General features: G+C 38.6%; 1 protein-coding gene and 1 non-coding gene across 4 annotated transcripts in view; both read left to right on the forward strand.

Moving 5' to 3' along the window:
- CCAR1 (cell division cycle and apoptosis regulator 1) overlaps positions 1 to 23,723 on the forward strand; it is a 64,711-nt gene that overhangs the window by 18,703 nt on the left and 22,285 nt on the right. Inside the window, exons 6-17 of one of the 3 annotated variants that reach the window (XM_070432878.1) lie at positions 1,344 to 1,796; positions 3,882 to 3,914; positions 8,309 to 8,502; positions 9,685 to 9,799; positions 9,905 to 10,097; positions 13,986 to 14,115; positions 14,565 to 14,726; positions 17,917 to 18,142; positions 18,924 to 19,037; positions 19,594 to 19,760; positions 20,499 to 20,709; positions 21,520 to 21,603. In XM_070432878.1, the coding sequence (XP_070288979.1) occupies positions 1,344 to 1,796; positions 3,882 to 3,914; positions 8,309 to 8,502; positions 9,685 to 9,799; positions 9,905 to 10,097; positions 13,986 to 14,115; positions 14,565 to 14,726; positions 17,917 to 18,142; positions 18,924 to 19,037; positions 19,594 to 19,760; positions 20,499 to 20,709; positions 21,520 to 21,603 (2,082 nt within the window). The remainder of the gene's footprint in view (positions 1 to 1,343; positions 1,797 to 3,881; positions 3,915 to 8,308; positions 8,503 to 9,684; positions 9,800 to 9,904; positions 10,098 to 13,985; positions 14,116 to 14,564; positions 14,727 to 17,916; positions 18,143 to 18,923; positions 19,038 to 19,593; positions 19,761 to 20,498; positions 20,710 to 21,519; positions 21,604 to 23,723) is intronic. The other 2 variants (XM_070432880.1, XM_070432881.1) reach the window with 2 other exon arrangements.
- On the forward strand, positions 19,398 to 19,462 carry LOC139022239 (small nucleolar RNA SNORD98). The gene has a single exon (XR_011473625.1). It is a non-coding gene; the product is annotated as a small nucleolar RNA SNORD98 (small nucleolar RNA).

Below are 23,723 nucleotides of genomic sequence, written 5' to 3' on the forward strand. Positions count from 1 at the left end.
CGGAGACTTGGCTAACAGTAGCTACCCTATATCTAAATCCAGCCTAACACCAGGAATGCTCAGGGCCTTCTCAAGGATGCAAAATAATCCTTTTCACTAACATTGACAGTGTAAACTAAGATTGTTGTTAGAGTATTAAATTTGACAGTAAAATAGTAATCAACTTTTCAGATTAATTAAAATTGGCTCAAGAAGTATTAACCAAAATTTTCATTTCATGGGAAAACTGCTTAACATGCAATGAACCTAAAGCAGTCATATTTTTGTGCAAAAAATTAAAATTTAAAGTTATCTAGACTGCTTTATAAATTTTCCAAAAAGCCTCCTAATAATCAAATAAAAAAAAGGGGGGTAGTGGAAAAATACCAGGTAAGGGAAAATATCCTGTAACTAATTTACATCTAGAAAAATTTTTTCATTTGTAATGCTAACAGCAAGACACCCATGAAAAACATACATGGTGTCAAAATAAGCCAAAGGAAATTCATTTAAGCAAAAATAAATAGAACCCCAAGTAAAGTTTCCTTTATTAACCTTTGGTCGAGAATACATTTGTATATTTTCAGAAAACAACTCCAAGACCATGTGGATTCCTGCAACAGAGAGGAATTATCAGGAATGCTCCAGCCATGTAGACAAGAGGAAAAACAATCCAGAGATAGAGGCAGCTAGCTTGCACAAGCTATTTCCTCATTTAACCCTCTCTGGCTGCAAGCATCTCATACGGGCATGCAAAACCTGCGGCCCCCTATTGCCTTTAGGCCCCCTCCAGCCACAAGGGGTCAACCCCCAGGGGTTCCAACCCAGTGCCTTATGGCAAGCATATGTGACCCATATTCCCAGCTTCGGTAGGCTCAAATATGTATATGTAATCATTGACACTTGCTCTGGGGCCACGTATGCTCAAGCTCACACAGGTGAAAAGACTCACTACGCAATAGCAACCCTCAACAGGGCATTTTTAACATTAGGCTTCCCCTGGGAAATTAAAACAGATAACGGCCCCTGCTACACTAGCGAGGCTTATACCATACAACCCACAAGGGCAAGCCATAATAGAAAGACAAAATAAAGAGTTAAAAATCCAGCTTACTAAAGAAAAGGAGGGGAAAAGATAAACCAAAGATTAACGCCTCAACAGCAACTATTACAGGCTCTCATAACCCTCAATTATTTTCATTTTGCCCCCGACGGTCTTCCTCCCATTTTTAAACATTAGGGAGGTCTCAGAGACATACCAATGCCTCTCCCTTTGGTCCGGTGGAGAGATCCACTAACCGGGGCTTGGAAGGGCCCCGACCCACTCTTAACCCAAGGGTGAGGGTTTGCTTGTATTTTTCCAGAAGGTGAGAAAAACCCTGTATGGATTCCTGCCCGTAACATCAAACCCTGCACCACCAGCGATGAGCCATAGACCACCATCACCATCACCCCCTGTAGAGGAAAGGGAGGACCTGACCATAGAGGACAACCAGCCCCGGCGGCGGAGACGACCAAGACACCGACGGGCCCACAACATTACCTGGGGAGACATCAAGAATCTACAGGACCAAGCTGCACGCATGGCACCAGAAGGCAATCCGTCAGCAGGGACATTATTCCTATTAATGTGTGCCATCATAACAGCGAACTCTCAGGCGCGAGCACAACATGTATGGGCGGCCATACCTCATCCAGGGGTGCTCATGCCTGTCAGTGCCGACAGCCTACAATTCCCTGCCATCCGAGTATCTAACTGCTCTGTGGGCTTACCCTATGATGGAGCAGAACCAGTCTCATTGCCATGGAATGGGACGGTATGGGCTGATATCAGTAGCCCTAACCTCCTTAAGTGGACTCTAGATAATGGGACTACCCCGGGACAAGGGTGGATATATCTAGCACCTTATGAAACCGGGGACTTTTACTGTACTAACCACTTCTGTACAGAGGAGGTTATGCTGGGACTTAATGCAACCTTTCCCTTGGCCTTATCGAGCTGGACCAGGGTCTCCACCAGCCCCTCCACAGTACCCCTCTGCCCTTACCTTTTCCTCTCGGAGGAGTCGTCCCCCCGTACTCCTCTCTTCCATGAGCATCCCCTGGGTAGAATGCCTCCGCGCCTTCCAACCCGACGCGCAGATGGACACCCTGGGAATTTGGGGGAGAAGGTTAAGAAAGGGAATGACACCATATGCACTAAGAGACCCCATACGAGGGTTGTGCTCCCAATTCGGGCGGTGGGATTTATGCAGGCCCACTGCATGTATTGATCAAAGAGCCTTCACCGGCCTAAAAGGGGCCCGCCTGTATAACGGCACCTGGAAAAAGCCGGCAAGTAGATGGGAGAACAACATCGCAATCGACCCCAATGCCACTCATAGTTTTAGTTACTGGCCCTGTGTGAGACCCCCCTTCTTCTTACAAAGCAATTGTAGCGCTTTTACTTGTACCCAGCAATCTTGTGTACTATCTAATTGCTGGAATCCAAACAATGCCTATGCTCTAGCCATGCACACCCCCTCGCTACTCTGGGTTCCAGTAGAAGTCAGCGACTAGGACGGGCTGGCTGAACTAAGAATCCATAAGGAATTCCAGAAAATAGAAAAAAGGGCTGTAGAACTAGTGATACTAATAATCTCTGCCATACTAGCCACTATAGCAGGTATGGCCACAGGAATCACTTCCCTAGCCCAGGAGGGATTGACAGCGCAGAGTCTAAACTCCCTATCAGAGGTCACGGCCCAAGCCTTTGTTACACAAGCAACAATAAACCAATAGATATGGGGAGCGTTACTCAATTTACAACAACAAATAGATTTAATCCAAGAAGACCTCGATAATTTATGGCAAATATCACACACCCAATGTGATATAAGATTCGCTGCCATCTGTGTTAACGCCCATTCCAGTGAGGAATGCCTCCTGGGAGAGCAAAAAATTAGCAAATCTCCTTAAAGGTCCCTTCAGCCAGGCATTCCTAAACAGCACCTATCAGCTCCAGCAAGGAATCCTAAGAATCAACAATACCCGAGTGAAACCCATTGAGTTTAGTTTCTTAAGTGATGCCCTCAACCGTCTAACCTCCTGGTTAAATCCTGCTAGCAGCAGGAGGCCTCCTTGCATCTGCTTGTTTCGTTGCTTTTACTCCATGATCCAAAGAATAGATGCACAGCAAGCTATGATTATCCACATCCAGCAGGCGCTTATAAAAAGGGAAGGGGGAGATGTGGGAAGAGCTCAAGAGATTTATCTCAGTGCTGCGGCCGAAGCAACGCTGTGAGCACACTCCAGCATACATGCTTCCTTGGCACACCAGGAAGTGGCAACGCCCGCCTGACAAATCTCCAAGAGCCTCCTACTCTTAGCCCCGACCCTCACGCACATTGGATAACATAGCAAGCGTGTCCCTATTGCATTGGCTGCTTATCCCGTTATATACGGCTGTACTTCCTCAATAAACTTAGATCTGTGTCTCTGAACCTGGTCTCCGGAGTCGTGCATGCAAGTGCCCCAGCGTGTTGGGCTCCGTCGTCCTCACCCCCAGGGACCCCCTGTTCTACTGAATAATTTCTGTAACATGGTAATTAACACATGGCATAACTAGAAATCTTCCCCAATAGGGACTTAGGGAGGTTTTCTGTGAGTGTTATTCTTATAAAATAAAAAAAGATGAATTTCTTACTTTTTTTGAATGAGTGAGTTAGAGTATATCAGATCTGCAGTTGTTGGAAGTATCTGTAGGAAACTTTATACCTAATGACCTGTTACTTTTTACATATTTCTCAATTAGAAGTAGCCATATAATAGGAATTTTTTCTTAAATGAAGAAAGCATGTATGAGACAATTTTGATTGATCCTTTTCTTTTTTCTTTCCTGTTTTTGTGTTTTCTTTTTTCAGTTGCAGCAACCTCAGCAGACCCTTTTAACACAGGTTAGTTTGACTTTCTTTTGGATATCTGAATGATGAGTAGAGCAAAGTTTTTCTTTCGGGGTTGAAAAGTGAATATTTTTTGGATTCACATACTAGGTTAGCACTATGCTAAATAAAAATGAAAAGTATGTTTTTATTTTTTATAGCTTTTGATTGCAGATTGAGTTGTGATCTAGTTTGAATAAATACTAGTATAAGGTCTTATTTTAAACTTATTACTGATACTGGCATTTATATTTTCTTTGAATATTTTTAGGAAATTTTTGTACACATTACATATCTTTTTAAGGTTGACCTTAAAGGTGAAGTAACTATTTACATTATCAGCCTAGTTTTTAGTAACATTAAAACGTTTTTGGCCAAGCCATTGTTGCTCAGTGATTGTGCTTTAATCTATGAACCAGGAGGTCATGGTTGAAAACTATGTCAAGGCAGATGCTCCGATTGTGGGTTCTACCCCTGTAGGGGGCATGCATGAGGCAGCTGTTCAATGATTCTCTCTCATCATTGATGTTTCTATCTCCTCTGAAATCAATTTAAAAAAATTTTTTAAGGTTTTGAACTTTGGATATGTAATGTTTACTTTATGCTTTATGGGTCACTGAAAATCTCTTGCATTTCATTTTTCTTTTTTATAACCCTTATAAAGTGTAAAAACTATCCTTGGCTTGTATGCTGTACAAAAATAACCTGTGTGCTGTGCTGAATATCATTCCATGGGCCATAGTTCACTGACCCTTGGTATGTACTTAGAGTGAAATACTGTGCAACTGTTCAAAAGAAAGCAGAATCTCTAATATATATTGCACCCATGGTTAGGGAAATGAGCAGCTGAGGAATAGGAGTAGGAGAGGAGCTCTTTACTATATAACCTTTTATACCTTTTTAGTCTTGAACCTGTTAGTTGTTTTTTTTAAAGTACACTTCAAATGGGCAATCAACCTCAAACTTTGTTGTTATTATTAAAGAAATAAAATCTAACATGTTTCATATTTTCAATCTCTAATAGTAGAATTTCCAAATTAAGTAGAAAAGCTGTAAAATTTTGTCTTTTCTTAGAATAACATTTCCAAAAGTCTGCCCATAAACCATTAGTGTGTTAGAATGTTAAAGAAATTTTATGAGAAAATAATTTTGTGATCGTAGTTTAAGAAATGCTGAGTTCTTTTACGGTACAAATATAGGACTTTGCTTTTTATTTATTTATTTATTTATTTTATTTATTTATTTTTAATATATTTCTTTATTGATTTCAGAGAGGAAGGGAGAAGGAGAGATAGAAACATCAATGATGAGAGAGAATCATTGATTGGATGCCTCCTGCATGCCCCCCACTGGGGATCAAGCCTGCAACCCAGGCATGTGCCCTTGGCCGGAATCAAACCTGGGACCCTTCAATCCGAAGCGTAACACTCTATCCACTGAGACAAGTGGGCCAGGGCTGCTTTTTTTTAACCCTTTGCACTCCGCTGTCCCCTCTCAGGGGACATCGGAATTCTAGCATATCACTCAGATGTCCCCTCTCAGGGGACATTGCAGTTTATTAGTGATTACGGGGAATTGAGTTATTTCAACGCAACTTTTTGAGACATGCATGTTTCCCTGAAGTTTTATCTTGAAATAGCACAAGAAATTAAATCAAAATATCGTAAAATTACTAAGATATATACAAGAAATGTCAGCGGGTTTTATGTCGGATTAAACAATAAACTACATATTCCCGGTGTGGGACAAAGAAAACGGGACTGCATTGTGTGTTCTAACAGGAAAACACCTGGTGGCAGGCGTCAAACCACTTATTACTGTCAAACATGCACTAATCAGCCTGCAATGCATATTGGGGAGTGTTACAAAACTTATACTGTACAAAATTATAAACAATAAAATATTGTTTTTTTTGCAAATATACATTCCTCGATGTCACCCAATTCATATAAGTCCAATATCATTATAATACGTTACTTGGTTCCAAAATTATACTAAATAATACGAGGGTCTGTAAATGCACGTTTCCGCCGCAAAGTAGTGTCGAGTAGCTGGTAGCCAATGTCCAGAATGGTTCAGAGTGCAAAGGGTTAAATTTTTGAACTTGGAGACTAGCTTTATTGAGTAGGTGTAAAACAAATCCCATGATTTGACTTGAAGAATCAGATGATTGCTCCTTTATTTTGATATTATTTCTATTTCTATGCAGACATTTTAATCAATGTGTTGTTAGTCATGCTTGATTGTGCCAGAAAAGACCAATGCAAGTGTTAACATTTTTATTTTTTCCTGGTTTTAGTAAGGTGTAATTGACATATAACATTGTATTCGTTTAAAGGTACAATATGATTTTACATGTATATATAGTAAAATGATTATTACCAAAGTAAATTTGATTAAATAATTACTTTCACATAGTTATACATTTTTTTTCTTTTGATGAGAACTTAAGATCTCTCTTAGCAACTTTCAAATATACAATAGTTTTATTAACTATAGTCATCATGCTGTACATTATATCCCCAGAACTTATTTATCTTGTAACTGGAATATTGTACTTTTTGACCACCTTCACCTATTTCCCCTACACTTGTCTGGCAGCCACCATTTGGTTCTGATTCTTTGAGATCTTTGTGTGTTTTTTTAATTTCACATGAGTGAGATTGTTCCGCATCAGCACAGTGAGCCTGAGGGGGCGGTGAAGGATTAAGAAAAGACAGACAGGAGAAGAAAGCTGGGGCTGGGTGGGACACTGCCTTCTCTAATGGAGAGACAGCGCCACAGCCTGCAAGCCGAGTCTTTATTTTATAGCCAGACTAGTGGCCCGGTGCACAATTCGTGTACGGGGGAGATGGGTATCCTCAGCCCGGCCTGCACCCTCTCCAATCTGGGACCTCAGGGGATGTCCAACTGCCGGTTTAGGCCCCTGTGGAATTGGGCCTAAACTGGCAGTCGGACATCCCTCTCACAATCTGGGACCGCTGGCTCCTAACCGCTCGCCTGCCTGCCTGCAGTCGGACATCCCTCTCACAATCTGGGACCGCTGGCTCCTAACCGCTCGCCTGCCTGCCTGCCTGATCGCCCCTAACCACTCTGCTTGCTGGCCTGCTTGCCCCCAACTGCTCTCCCCACTGCCAGCCTGATCACCCCCAGTTAGGCCCCGCAACAGCCCGTTCACCCCCAACTGCCCCCCCCCGCCAGCCCCCTCCTGCCCACCCCCTTCCGGCCTGCTCGCCCCCAACTGCCCTCCCCTCCTGGCCTGATCACCCCTAACTCCCTCTGCCTTGGCCCTGCCACCATGGCTTTGTCCGGAAGGTCTCCTGGTCTAATTAGCATGTTACCCTTTTATTAGTATAAATTCCACGGGGCAAAGTAAGGGCATGGTCAAGATGTTTACAAAGTTCTTGTGGCTTTCGAATCTTACTCAATTACATGCACCTGATCAAGCTTTGTTTACTTGCTGTACCTCCTGCAGTTTATATCACTTATATAACCTGTGGGACCACAGGTTCGGACCATAACCTGTCCAAGCACTGTAGCCGCTCTCCACATGAGATCATACATATTGGCCTTTCTATGACTTAATTCACTTATATATGACTTTCCTGAGTCTTTATGATGCCACTATGGATTTTGAATTCTTAACACTCCGGTGTGGGGTGAATTTCCCGCCAAAATATAAGATGGCGCGGGCAATTATTTAGGTTTCCCGCGCAAAATCAGGGATTTTTATGATACCTATTACCCCAATGGGTATGAAACGGTTCGCATACGCAGGTAGGTATCTTTGTGAACGGCAAACAAACAAATATTTGGTAATACGCAGTTACAATCGGCCCGAGTTTACACGTTTCCCGCACTCCACCGCAAATCTATATGAACCGAGTTAAGACAGCTCCCGCGGAGTACGCGCAATTCACGCGAGCCGACTTAACTCGTTTCCCCCACTCCAAGTGTTAAGAGAAAACTAAAATAAGCACTTTGAAAATATATATATGTGTGTGTAAATATATTTAATTGATTTCAGAGAGGGAGAGAAAGAGAGGAACATCAATGATGCAAGAGAATCATTTATTGGCTGCCTCCTATATGCTCCCCATTGGGGATCAAGCTTGCAAACCGGACAACGCTCAACCACTGAGCCATACCAGCCAGGTTAAGCACTGCTCTTTAAACTCATTGTACTACAGTATCTTTTTCCTCAAATGACCTATTTTTTAAACTTGATTCTTATCTTCAAGGTGTACAGGTGTATTTTTCTAACTTCAAATTATTTTTAGCATTTTGAGTTATTTTTAATTTCTAGACTATTTCTTTTTTATTGTTTTAGATTTTTAAAATCGATTTTTAGAGAATTTGCAGACTATTTCAAATCACTACCTTAATTTGATTTTGATTTTGTTTTATAGCCAGCTGTTGCACTGCCTACAAGTCTTAGCCTGTCTACGCCTCAGCCTGCAGCACAGATAACTGTATCATATCCAACACCAAGATCCAGTCAGCAACAAACCCAACCTCAGAAACAGCGTGTTTTTACAGGAGTAGTCACAAAACTACACGATACATTTGGGTTTGTGGATGAAGATGTATTCTTTCAGCTTAGGTAAACTTTGTTAGGTGTTGGCAGATGCCTTTTTGTATTTAACATTATGTATATTGATAGTACCTGCTTAATTGTGCAAAGGATTGTGATTTAGCTATAATTTTATGTTTTAATCATTCAGCTTGTCATACTTGTACCCATGACCTTTTTTAATGGAGAATGTGACTGAAGTTATAATTTGGTTATTAAATGAACTAGTAATGTGAATTTTTTATAAACATTTTATAGGAGTGAGTTATTTCTAATTTTTCATGTTTAGACATACAATGAAATTAGGGATTGAAATATTCACATGCCTTTTAAAATTTATCTTCTGTTTGACATATCTAGTGATGTATAAACTAAAAACATTCTTTTTATAAAATTTTTAAAAATTGATTTTAGAGAGGAAAGGAAAGAGAAAGAAAGAAATCGATTGTTGTTCCACTTATTTATGCATTCATTGGTTGATTCTTGTATATGCCCTGACTGCTGATCGAACACACAACTTCAGCATATCAGGATGATGCTACCTAGCCAGGGTACTAAAAACATTTTAAAATTAAAATATTAACAAATAGGATTGAGTGATTGGTGAACTGACATATCCAAAATAGTATTTTGTTAGTGAATTTCCTTAGCTATTTCAAATATATTTCTAATGACCTTACTATATGATTTTTTTGAAAGTGGGTCTCCTATTTTTCCATTTTATATGCCTTTCTCTCATCTTTCCAAAGCCCAAAGCAAATTTTACATGCCTTTCTCTTATCTTTCCAAAGCCCCAAGTATGAGGATTACCTACATACTAAAAACATGGTTTTTTTAAACACATATTTTTATTGATTTCAGAGAGGAAGGGAGAGGGAGCAAAATAGAAATATCGGTGATGAGAGAGAATCATTGATAGACTACCTCCTGCACGCCCCACACTGGGGACTGAACCTGCATCCTGGGCATGTGTCCTGACTGGGAATCGAACTGAACTCCTGATTCATGGGCTGATGAGCTCAACCATTGAACTACACTGGCTGGTTGTTTTATTTTTCTGTTGAATATATTGGGATTAGATATACTCTACTTTTTTTCCCCCTTTTCTTTTTCTTTCCTTGCTTTTGAAATAATGTACTTTAAAATACCAAATTTGTACATCTCTTTTGGAGGAAACTCTTTTAAATGTGCTTTTACTTTTTTTTTTTCCAGTGCTGTCAAAGGGAAAACCCCTCAAGTGGGTGACAGAGTCTTGGTTGAAGCTACATATAATCCTAATATGCCATTTAAATGGAATGCACAAAGAATTCAAACACTACCAAATCAGGTATATGAAATATTGAGTTAGCTATTGTAGAAACTTGGTCATTGAGTTGTCTGATTTATAAAGATTTTTCTTTCATATTTTAAAAGTTTATTTATTTTTGTTAAGAATCAGTCCCAAACCCAACCTTTACTGAAGACTCCTCCTGCTGTACTTCAGCCAATTGCACCACAGACAACATTTGGTGTTCAGGCTCAGCCCCAGCCTCAGTCACTGCTACAGGCACAGATTTCAGCAGCTTCTATTACACCACTGTTGCAGACTCAACCACAGCCTTTATTACAGCAGCCACAGCAGAAAGGTATTATATGCAATGTATCTTTGTTTTTTATGTTTCAGACTAATACGTAATTGTTAAAATAGTAAGAGTATACTTCTAATTACGGAAAAACAGGGACTTCCAAAATACTTGAAAGTTAAGTATTCTGTGTAGACCACTTCTACTTTATTTTTTTTAATCCTCACCCAAGGATATGTCTTTTTTTAAAAAATATATTTTTATTGATTTCAGAGAGGAAGGAGAGCGAGCGAGAGATAGAAACATTATTGATGAGAGAGAATCATAGATTGGCTGCCTCCTGCATTCCCCACACTGGGGATTGAGCCCGCAACCCAGGCATGTGTCCTGACCAGGAATCACACAGTGACCTCCTGGTTTATAGGACTGCGCTCAACAACTGAGCCACGCCAGCGGACCCAAGGATATATTTTTATTAATTTTTGAGAGAGAGAGAGAGAAGAGGGAGAGAGAGAGAGGAGAGAGGGAGAGAGAGAGAGAGAGAGAGAGAGAGAGAGAAACATCGACTCTTCCCCTCCTGGGCCAGGGATTGAACGAGCAACCTTTTTGGTCTACGGGACAAGGCTGCAAGCAACTGAGCTACCCGGTCAGGGCTAAGCCACTTCTACTTTTATAGCTATTTAGAAACTTTTTTATTTGATTGTTCTTATCGAAAGACATGCTCTTTGCTAACTTAAACTGAGTCCTCTGTCCCCATTTTGGTATCTTATCTGTAACTGAAGTAAATGTTTTTGAGACTTATTTCTTATAAATATAACATTTTATGTACATGTAGGGTCTGGTGATAGCACTTTAAGTTCCTCATTGAACCATAGTGCATCAAAAAAATGAGCTGTGTTTTAAATTTTCCTATGCATATTGATTATTTGAAACTCTGGGATTTCTAAAGAATGTTTAAAATTATAGCCTTGGGTTAATAGAAGCCTGTTTAATTGGTATTTTTAAAAAATGTAATGGCGGCACTTTCTCTTTTATTGTAAATTATGATACACTTAAAGTGATGAAACGGTATAACGTTATTAGTGAACACCCGTGTAAATCACTAATTGGGCAAAAAAATACAACATTGCTAGTTAACTCTTTTCTAATAGTTTTACCCTCTAAGTATATATCCTCAGAATACAATTTAGTTTTGTTTTTTACATAATCTGTGATTCTATTTATATAATCTTTTGTGTACAAATTTTTTTGTTCAGCATTATGTTTTTAAAGTTTTTCATACTATTCTGTGTGGCTCTAATGTCTTCATTTTCCTTATTGCATAATATTCCATAGTATGAATAGTATACAATTGGTCTGTTCTTTGGTAAACATTGGTTGTTTCTAGTTTTTGGTTTCTGAAGCTGCTGCTGTGAACGCATACATGTGTGAGGCAATGTGCGCAGGTTTCCATAGAGCATATATTTTCTGGTGAAATTGCTGGGTCTGAGGGTTTGTGTATGTTAAACTTACTAGGTAATGCCAGGTTATTTCCAGACTACTTGGTTCTTCCCTGTATCTGATCTTTAGTCCTATAATTTCTTATTTTTTCCCTCTCATCTTTTTTTCCTTAGAGGATTTGTCTTCAGTTGTGAATAGGACTTGAATACCATTTCCCCCCCTGTCACTCTCTCAAGAAGAGATATGGCTTCTGTGGAGGGGCTCAAGAAAGCAGTGTTTCTGTTGGTGATGTATCCCTTGAGTTTGATAGGTGCTTGAGAGGAGCAATAAGAGCAGTAAAGAGCCCTAACCGGTTTGGCTCAGTGGATAGAGCATCGGCCTGCGGACTGAAGGGTCCCAGGTTCGATTCTAGTCAAGGGCATGTACCTTGGTTGCAGGCACATCCCCAGTGGGGAGTGTGCAGGAGGCAGCTGATCGATGTTTCTCTCATTGATGTTTTAATTCTCTACCCCTCTCCCTTCCTCTCTGTAAAAAATCAATAAAATATATTTTTTTTAAAAAAAGAGCAGTAGAAGAGCCCTGACTGGTTTGACTCAGTGGATAGAGCGTCAGTGTACGGACTGAAGGGTCCCAGGTTCAATTCCGGTCAAGGGCTTGTACCTTGGTTGCGGGCACATTCGTAGTAGGGGCTGTGCAGGAGGCAGCTGATCGATGTTTCTAACTCTCTATCCCTCTCCCTTCCTCTCTATAAAAAAATCAATAAAATATTTTTTTAAAAAAACAGTAGAAGAAAGAGAAGGGATCAGTGGACTGTGCTAGGGTTCACTTGGCAGAATGGTAGGGAAATCTGCATTGGCAAGGGATTCCTTCAGTAATACCAGCCCATTGATCTTTAGCTGGTATAGTATTACTTAATATAAGCAATATTCATAAGTTAGCTGGTTATTTTTCTCTCCCAAATCTTCATGAAAAAATTTCATGTATATAAAAATGTTGAAAAAACAGTATTATGATTACTTGTATACTTACAACCCTGAACAGTTCACATTTTATCAAAGTGTTTTGTCTGCATAAATTAACAATTACACATGATATTAGCTTAAGTGTTTGAAGTAATTACCAGACACTATGACTTTTCACTCCCATATATTTAAGCATGTCCTTCCTAAAAGAGAGTTTTCTTGTATTACCACAATCTATTATCACATCTAAGAGAAAGCATTTAAATACCCTGTTTATATTCAGATCTCTTCAGTTGTCTCCCAATTGTCCTTTTTAAAAAATATATATTTTTATTGATTTCAGAGAGGAAGGTACAGAGAGAGAAGAGATAGAAACATCAATGATGAGAGAGAATCATTGATCGGCTGCCTCTACATGCTCCCTACTGGGGATCAAGCCCGCAACCCGGGCATGTGCCCTTGACTGGAATCGAACCCGGGACCCTTCAGTCCAAAGGGCAATGCTCTATCCACTGAACCAAACCAGCCACGGCCCAAAAGTCTTCTAAGGTTGTTTTTTGTTTCCTAAACAGAAAGCCAAGTTTCATGCATTATATTTGGTTATGTTTCTTTAGTGTTTTTTATTTTAGAATAGCTTCTACTTTCTCTTTTTTATTTTATTACCTTGGTTTTTTTAAGAAATTGGGCCAGTTGCCCTAACTGGTTTGGCTCAGCGGATAGAGCGTCGGCCTTCGGACTCAAGGGTCCCAGGTTCGATTCCGGTCAGGAGCATGTACCTGGGTTGCGGGCACGTCCCCAGTGGGGAGTGTGCGGGAGGTGGCTGATCGATGTTTCTCTCTCATCGATGTTTCTAACTCTCTATCCCTCTCCCTTCCTCTCTGTAAAAAATCAATAAAATATATTTAAAAAAAAAAGAAAGAAAGAAATTGGGCCAGTTGATTTGTAAATTCTTTTGGAATGTTATATTCTGGATTTGTCTTGATTCCTTGTGATATTTTTACCTTATTCCTCTATCCACCACCATATAAACTATAAACTCTAGGTTAAGTCTAAAGGCATTTAGCAAGAACATATTATAGGCAATGTTTTGTACTTTATGATATTGCATCATACTAAGAGGCACATGGTGTCAGATACTTCCACTATTATCGATGCTACATTTGATTACATGATCAAAGTGGTGGCCATAAAACTTTGTATTATAAGAAGTGTTTTTTCTCTGTGTAGATAATCTCTGGATGATACTTTGGCACCCTGTGACTATTGTATAGCAATCTTTGGGTTAATGTCAGAAGATCAAGGGTTGGCAAACTATATCCCTTGGATTTGGTCCACGGCCTGGTTTAGTGTTGTCCCTGAACTAAAAATGGTTTTTGCGTTGTTAAAGGGTTGTAAAAAAATACCCAAATATACAAAACGGTCTCCACCATTCATGGGTCAGAGAGCCTAAAATATTAGCCAACATTTTCTGTCTATAAAATTTAACCAGGTAATGCTTTTGAACTTTGTTTAAGTAAAAATGTTTGTTTTTTTTCTGTATCTGTTAAAGCTGGCTTATTGCAGCCTCCTGTTCGTATAGTTTCACAGCCACAACCAGCACGAAGGTTAGATCCACCATCCAGATTTTCAGGAAGGAATGACAGAGGGGATCAAGTGCCTAACAGAAAAGATGATCGAAGGTATGTTTTTAAATATATATTTTTTATTGATTCCAGAGAGGAAGGGAGAGGGAAAGAGAGATAGAAATATCAATGATGAGAATCATTGATCGGCTGCCTCCTGCACACCCCCTACTGGGGATCTAGCCCACAATCTGGGCATGTGCTCTGACCAGGAATGAACCGTGATTTCCCGGTTCTTAGGTCAACTCTCAACCACTGAGCCACATCGGCCAGGCCGAAGGTATGTTTTTAGATGGGGATGATGGTTGCATAATGTGATGTACTTAATGCCACTAAAAAAATGATTGAAATGATTAAGTTTATGTTGTATATATTTTACCACAATTCATAAAAATTATTTTAAAAAGTATACTATAGAATCTTATATTAACTTATTTCATGAAGGAATTCTTAGATAATGCTAGAAAAATTATTAATTTTAGGAAATTTTGTTGTTGTTTTTTAAGTCGTGAAAGGGAGAGAGATAGACGCAGATCCAGAGAAAGGTCTCCTCAGAGAAAACGTTCCCGGGAGAGATCGCCTCGAAGAGAGAGAGAACGCTCGCCTCGGAGAGTTCGCCGTGTTGTCCCACGTTACACAGTTCAGTTTTCAAAGTTTTCTTTAGATTGGTAAGTTATTTTCCCCCACTTCTTATGAAATTATTAGTTTTGTAATTTTGTGTAGCTTAGTAGAATGTGTTATATACAGATATATTTTTCTCGCAACTTTTTCTTTATACTTAATAATTTTAATTTATACAAGAGGAGAAATGCAATTTGAAGTAGCAGTTTAGTTCTTTGCCAGGATTACATTATTTTCATACACTCATTAGAGATATCAGCTATTGAAAAAGGCAGCCACTCTGTGATGAAGTTATTCGTTAAAGTTAGAATCATTTAAGATCCAGATTTATTGATAACTTTATTAAGTTTATGCATAGTCCATTGTGTCTGATAATATAATACAGGAATGGATGAAATATTTCAAGTTAGCTGTGGTAATACAGTATAATAAAAATATACACACATGTCTATATGTTTTAAAAAAAAACACATTTTTCAGTCTTTGGAATCAGAAATAATGGGCAAGTTACTAAGAATTTTTGAAGCCCTGCTGGGTTGCTCAGTTGGTTAGAGCATCGTCCCAATACACCAGAGATTGTGGGTTCAATCTCTGGTCAGGGCATATATAAGAATCAACTAGTGAATACATAATAAGTGGCACAACAAAATTGATATTTCTTTCTCTTTCTCTCTCGCTCATAAATCAATTTAAAACAAAGAATTTTTGAACTTCACATGCAAAGAGGAAATTATATCAACTAGCAAGAATTGTGAGTTCATGTATCTAAAGCAACAGTGTGTGTCATTTGTAGATACTCAGTAATGGCTGCAAAGTTGTAATTCATAAAAAGGGAAATTGGTAAATGACTAATTTACTCTAAGGGAACGGAAGAGTTATCTGAAGGCCCTGGGACTGGCAGTTATGTATAAGAAGAAATAACAGACAGAAAAAAACAAATTGACAGTAAAATAAAAATAAATCATTACAAGCAGCATTTAAAGCAGTTTCACATAGGAACAAATAACTGCATTTCAGTGTCCTAAGAGAGTATTGCTGCATTTCAACAGTGTTATAATTAATATTCATAATATTGGGCTATCAAACATTAAAATTTCTCTATATTCAATTCTAGATTGAGTAAACCAGTGTATTTTATTTATGCTACTCATTGCCAAAATTTTTTGCTTGGTGACTTTGCTTAATTGTTATGTAGTTGGTTTTCATTTACTCTTGCTTGTGATCAAGTCAGCAACTACTCTTTTTTTTAACTTTTTAATTAAATATTTTTTTATTGATTTGAGAGAGAGGGGAAGGGAGAGGGATAGAGAGATAGAAGCATTGATGAGAGAGAAACATCAATCAGCCACCTTCTGCATGCCTCCTACTGGGGTCAAGCCCCCAATCCAGGCATGTGCCCTGATCTGGAATCAAACCTAGGACCTACCTCTTGGTTCCTGGGCCAACGCTCAACCACTGAGTCACACCGGCCGAGTGCAACTACTCTTAATTTATACTAGTTTTCTTGTTATCCCTGTTTACTTGTATACTTAAAATATGTAGTCTGTATAGTTGAGAAAAAGTTTTTGGAACCAAAACTACCTCCAGTCCCAAAGATATTAAATAGAGCAGCTCTACTTTTTTTCAAATCCTCACCCAAGGAGCGAGGATATTTTTATGTTGATTTTTTTTTTTAGAGAGAGAGAGAGAGAAATATCCGTGTGACAGAGACACATCAATTGGTTGCCTCCCACATGCGCTCTGACCGGGGTTGGGGGTCAGACCTGCAACCCAGGTATGTGCTTTTGACGGGGAATCAAACCTGAGGCCCTCCTGAGCCATGCCGGCCGGGGCGAGCAGCTCTACTTTAAACTCATCTTTTCCCAGCTTAGAATGCTATTCTAGAAAGAGTTGATACCTAGAATGTAAATTTAACAGTTATCTATCTCCTTTCAAATTAGACATTCAGAGTTTCACTTCACCACTTTGAAGTAAATTCCCAGAATATCAAATGAAACCATTACAAATATAAATGATTTTTAACGTTCTCATTCCTCTTCTTATAATTATTGGAAATCCTGATTTTCTTATAGTAATATGATTATAAGAGACTGTATGCCAAGAAATGATTTATTTGTATTTTTTATCTCTTGTTTTATAGATTTTACTCCTATGGAGTAGGATACAACATCAAAAATTCTAGTGATGGGAAACTAGGAAGCTATTACACATACTTTCTGTTTGCAGCACTTCTTTAAAAACAACAAAAACAAAACTCACATACCTGTTTTATACATTTTTAAAATAGAATTTTATCCAAATAATTATATCAGTAATCATAACTGACAAGTTTATCATTCTATACTTTTATTTTTAGGCTTCAAATAAAAAGACATAACCTATATATTAGTTCACATTTTATACCCTTGTTTTAATTGTCCTTTACAAGACAGTATAGTTATCTTTTCATCTTACAAATTGCATTTTCCACTTTTCATTATCCTTTTAACAGAAATCTCTTGGCTTTTTATCAGATTGATTTACCTTTTAGTTTCTCTCCCTTAAAAGCTTTGCTTCTTAGGAAAAAGGAAATGAACCTTTAAAAAAAATCAGTATGCCAGGTTTAAAAGGCCAGAATCTTACCCTCTCTTTACATAATGAGCAATCAGGTATGGATCTTAATCATTAATACTGAGAGGTATGGAAGTGTGGATAATCCAAAAAAGATTTGGATTTTGCTTTCACGTGAATTTTATTTAATTTTGAATGTAAATATTCTTGACCTAGGATCTTACTATAGAATAAAAGTTTTATTTCTACGCTGTATAAAACTGATTGAGGAGCACTTATACTAATTTGGTACCACTCTTATCCCTTCTTTCTGTCATTCTATATGAACCATAACTTTCTCAAAAGTGCACAGTTTCAACTGAGACAGAACTGCTTTTGTTCAGATCTTCTCTGGAGCTGGGGTTGAAGTTATTTCAAAGGGTCTTCTCTAATGAATTTTAAGCTACACACAAAAAGTAAAGAAATAAGGTAACATTTAGATATGTTATTTATTCAAAGCTGTAAGTAAACATTTTGAAAATGAGATTATCATATGCCTTTCTGCACATCTATAGCTCATTAGTAATTGACCATTTGCAGCTGGCTTTTAGCCATGTCAGGTTAGATGTTTAGCTTCAGAATTGAGTGAATGTTTGCATACTCTTTGGTATTAAGGCTTTTTATTCACTACTTATGTCTTTTTTTCAGTCCTAGTTGTGACATGATGGAACTAAGGCGCCGTTATCAGAATTTATATATACCTAGTGACTTTTTTGATGCTCAGTTTACATGGGTGGATGCTTTCCCTTTGTCAAGACCATTTCAGCTGGGAAATTACTGCAATTTCTATGTAATGCACAGAGAAGTAGAGTCCTTAGAAAAAAATATGGCCATTCTTGATCCACCAGATGCCGACCACTTATACAGTGCAAAGGTTTGTATTTTGCGATACACAGCTAAAATTTATGAGCAGTTACTCATATTAATAGTGTATGTGGAGTTAATTTTCAGAAAGTGGTTATTAGGTGTAAGACCTTGAATTCCTACGTTTTCTTGTCTGCTATTCTGTTTTGTTTGTTTGTTTTAAGTAATTTAATTTGACCTCTCTTTACCTTACCTCTTAAACTGTAAAATTATGGTTATATTTTAACACTTTGAACCACATAAAAATGTGAAGATGAAGTTGATGTAATGAGATTTTTGGAATGTTCTATGACTTTGACTAGGCCAGATAAAACATAATGGTGGGTGAATGTATTATATGTTAGTCTGCAGGGTAACTTTTAGTATATTGCTATGATCAGTAGTTTTCTGATGTTTTAAAACATCAAAAAGAATGTCTTGAAATGTTAAAACTGTATAGTTATAAGGTATCTATTTTTTTAATATATTTTTATTGACTTCAAAGAGGAAGGGAGAGGTAGAGAGAGGTAGAAACATCAGTGATGAGTATCACTGATGGGCTGCCTTTTGCACACCTCCTACGGGGGACCAAGCCCACAACCTGTGCATGTTTCCTGACCGGGAATCGATATGTGACCTCCTGGTTCATAGGTCAGTGCTCACCCACTGAGTCACACCTTCTGGGTGCTGTAGCATTTTACTTTACATTTTTATTTAAAAATTTGGGTATCTAATATGTAAGGATAATACGTAGTGCTTCTTATTTTCTTTACATAGACTTTTGACAGGATTGAATTATTTGACTATAATAGGTAATGCTGATGGCCAGCCCTAGTATGGAAGATTTGTATCATAAGTCCTGTGCTCTAGCTGAAGACCCACAAGAACTTCGAGATGGATTTCAACATCCTGCTAGACTTGTTAAGGTAAAATGAAACATAACTTTAGATGTATATTTGCTTTGCTTGGTTCTAAATGTGTGTGTATGTGTGTGTGTGTGTACTATATATAAAATTTAAAAAACTATTTAATCTTGTTGATGAGTTTAATAATAATTTTAATATTAAGGTATTCAGACTGTAATGATGTTGATGTTTTTCTCACTGTAGATTATGGCTATATCTTATTCATTATGTCACTACTTCAGCTGTGATTTTGATGTATATTTGTAGTATAGATAAATCTTAATGATAATGATTTAGTGTATCTTTGGGTGCTTTTAAAGTATGAATTATAGCTTGTTTCTTTAAAAGAACTCTTTATCTGAAGAAATGTTTAAGAAGGATGAGTTATGATGTGTAAATCCTATTCCATTGCTGAAATGCAGTGTGGAACACAATGAACTGAACTCTTCCTTGACTGACAGATACCAGAGGTAGTAAAAATGATAATGGAAAGGTTTGTACCTTTCCTTTTCAAGTATTTTATGTGTAATTTTATAAGTTGCATAATATATGTAGATGATTCTTCGTTTTGAATTAGTTTTTAGTGGGCATGAAAGGCAAGGATGAAGCCATGGCCATTGGAGGCCACTGGTCTCCTTCGTTGGATGGACCAGACCCAGAAAAAGATCCCTCTGTGTTGATTAAGACTGCTATTCGTTGTTGTAAGGCTCTGACAGGCATTGATCTAAGTGTGTGCACTCAATGGTAAGTACCAATTCATTTTTTGATTAGAAATATTTTTCTAATAGTTTATGTAGATGATCTTGTCTATCAGCCTACACTCCCTCCCCTTATTTTAGCAACCTTGATCATGCAGGTAACCTCAAAGGAAAAATCCCCATTTGTATCAAAAGTTTATTTGGTGCCAAAAATGTTGCGGGGGGAGGGAGATTTAAGAACTAATCAAAATAAACTGAAAATTTAAATGCTTTGTTATGCTGTACTTTGCAAGTTTCATTGTATGTTGAAAATATTTTTCATTTCATGCATAGCTGGAGAAGATCGTCAAGAGAGAACTTCATTTCATTATAATTCTTTTGTTATAAGATGATGTAGTTGCTGATTATTTTTGTTCAGCCATATTTTCTCTTGAGGCTTATTTGTCCTGTGTATTTTAGTATATTTCTTGTGACTTAATTGAGAATTTTTTTTTTTAGCACATGAAATCTGAACAGCTATCCAGCTTCTTCAGGTATTCCCTAAAATATGCGTAACTCTGTAATCAAACATGAAAATGCGTTGGGGAATATATTCTTCTTTTAACTATAAATATTGTACAAATGTACCAAAAGAGGAACTATGGCTTCTATAATTTTTTTTTTCTTTAGACCAACCGCAAGTTCTTGCAGCAAAATTTCTTTACTTGATGTGCTACAAGTGAACTAGGGTCTTTAAAATGTATTTTAGAATTTTTTTTCCAACATGCTTCTTCCCTTGCAACAGGTACCGTTTTGCAGAGATTCGCTACCATCGCCCTGAGGAGACCCACAAGGGGCGTACAGTTCCAGCTCATGTGGAGACAGTGGTTTTATTTTTCCCGGATGTTTGGCATTGCCTTCCCACCCGCTCAGAGTGGGAAACCCTCTCCCGAGGATACAAGCAGCAGCTGGTGGAGAAGCTTCAGGGTGAACGCAAGGAGGCTGATGGAGAACAGGCACTGAACGCTAATCCCTTTTTCTATTTCCGCTTCTCACAGGCACAGGAACACAGGCACAAAGCACACCACACACTACATAACAAACACACATGGAGGAACATAACTGGTAACAGCGACTGGTAATCCAGCTTTCAGCAGTATAGTTGTATGTTCTTTCCTTTTTAAAAATCTGTCTGTTATGCTAACTTTTAAGAGTTCTGAGACCTCAAAGGAAATAAGTTGTGCTTAAATTGCACAGAATTTTGTTTTTATCATAGGTCTAATTGCTGGAATCTGGGACCAGTTGTTGAGCAAGATTCAGTATTAAGCCATTTTAAACATTTTGCCATTTTCTAAAATTTAAAAAATTTTCTCTTTCACGGTCATCAGTTCTAATCATGGATATTTGAAATTGGACAACCACAAGTCTGAGAGATTTGAAATTTCAGGCTATGTGGCATCATCTTTGGTACATTTGAAAGGTCTGGCTAAATCAACCTTAACTTCGGGTGGTTTGAAAATTGGGGCAAGATCACACACTGTGTGGTTAGTGGAGACCGGCAGTGTTTGTGCATCCCTGATATCCTTTGTGTTGTAATTTATCACCCTTTTGTGTTTCACAGATCTGGCTTTGATTGGCTGATGAGTGTCTTTGTGATCAATTAAAAGTGGTAGAATGTATGTACGTGGATTTGCCTAAATAACTTTAGGAGAAGACAATCTGAAACATTTGTGACCTTGCACAGATCAGCAACAGACTTTTAAAATTAAATTACCTTTATTTTAAGGTTTCAGAATAATAATTAGGTTCTTAACTTTGTATATCAGGATGAAGAAGAGAAGGACGATGGTGAAGCTAAAGAAATTTCTACTCCTACCCATTGGTCTAAACTTGACCCAAAGACAATGAAGGTAACTTTGAAAGAGGTAGTTGCTTTTGCAGTTTGTTATTTAACACATAAAAACTGATTCTCTTCTCAGCAAAAATAAAAAAAGGTGTTTCTTCTTTATCATGAAAATAGCTTTTTAACCCACATTGCTTTTTGTGTTGTTGTTAATGCTTCCCTGAAGATATCTTTCCACTGATTTAGAGAGTGGAAGGGAGGGGGGGAGAGAGACACATTGATTGGTGCCTCCCACATGCGCCCCAACTGGCGCCAGCAATCGAATGTAGTTACTAGTTAAATTGATAAGAATGTTTGTTATTCTTGCACTACTTCAAGTTGTCATCAACATCAGGCTTCACATAGAGTCCTATAGATACAGAAAATATAGGCAAATAGATTAAGCCTGAATCCTAGGACTTTTTGTCAAACTAATGGCTTTGCTATTAAGTTTCTTAAAAAATATATATATATATTTAAATATATATTTTTTAAAAGTCCATCTAATAAAAGAGAAACATGCAAATTGACCGTACCTCTCTACACCCACCAGCCATGCCCACAAAGCCAATCGGGTGAATATGCAAATTAACCCAACTATGATGCCAGCAGCCACAGAGCTGGAGCAAGCAGGAGGCTTGGGTTGCCCCCGGCAATGGAGGAAGCCAAGCTTCCCGCCTGCCCTGCCGGTGCTGAGCTCCGTTCAAGGCTACAAAGTTTCAATTATAGAAGATAAATAAATCCCAGATACATGCTTCCAGCCCACGGCTGTGGCCAGCCTGAAAATGGCCATCAGCCCCTCACCCAGGCTGGTCAAACCCCCATGGGGTGAGGGTCTCCACTGGGGGCTTGACTAGCCTGCAAACAGCCATCAGCCCCTCAACCAGGCTGGCCAGGCACCCCAGTGGGGACCCTGATCCAGGACAGCCTTCAGGTCAAACCAGTCGGCCCCCACCCATGCACCAGGCCTCTATCCTATATAATAAAAGGGTAATATGCAAATTGACCCTAACAGCAGAACGACTGGGAATGACTGGTCACTATGACACACTGATCACCATGGGGCAGATGCTCAATGCAAGAGCTGCCCCCTGGTAGTCAGTGCATTCCTACAGGGGAGCTCTGCTCAGCCACAAGCCAGGCTGACGGCTGCCAGCACAGCGGTGATGGCGGGAGCCTCTCCCGCCTCCTCAGCAGCACTAAGGATGTCTGACTGCAGCTTAGGCCTGCTCCCCGTTGGCAGGTGGACATCCCCCGAGGGCTCCTGGGCTGCCAGAGGGATGCCTGACTGCTAGCTTAGGCCCAGTCCCCCGGGGCGTGGACATCCCCCGAGGGGTCCCAGACTGCAAGAGTGCACAGGCGGGGCTGAGGGACCTCCCTGAGTGCACAAATTTTTGTGCACCGGGCTTCTAGTATATATATATATATATATATATATATATATATATATATATATATATATAATGAGAGGGAATCATTGATCGGCTGCCTCCTACATGCCTCACACTGGGGATTGAGCCCACAACCTGGGCATGTGCCCTGACCCATAATCAAACCGTGACCTCCTGGTTCATAGGTTGACATTCAACAAGTGAGCCACATCGGCTGGGCTTAAGTTTCTTATTTTAAAACTTACGTTTATTTTCATTATAAATGTAATGCATGCTTGTTTTAAAAATTGATGCATACATGAAAAATAGAAGGAAAATTTATTTGAGCCTATCATTCAAATATAACCACTCTTAAAATTTTGTTGTATTTTTTGCCATTCTTTTTTTCTGGGTATAAGCTTGTGATTGATTGGTTGCTTCTAATCATGTTATATAAAAAGTTGCTATCTCATCCTTTTCAATTAATATTAGTGTTTCCCATGTAATTAATTTTAAATGTGTGCTGTTTTATCTAGCTGATTTACTGTTTTTTCTTAAGTATTACCCTTTTATTGGATATTTAGATCCTTGACTCTTTTGGAGGAAGAGACTCTGAAAAGGAATGTATAAAGTTGGTTCTTTTTATGTGTCTAGGTTATTTCTTTAGAGTGCATTCCCAGAAATTAGAATTGCTGGGTCAGAGACATTAACTATTTTTAAGCATCTTAATGTATGTTATAAGTTATTTTTCAAAAATGTTCTAGTCAGTTTGCATTTT

Source organism: Myotis yumanensis, unplaced genomic scaffold (genome assembly GCF_028538775.1).
Source record: "Myotis yumanensis isolate MYYU_CA2020_CCGP unplaced genomic scaffold, mMyoYum1.0.hap1 SCAF_13, whole genome shotgun sequence".
Lineage (NCBI taxonomy): Eukaryota > Metazoa > Chordata > Mammalia > Chiroptera > Vespertilionidae > Myotis > Myotis yumanensis.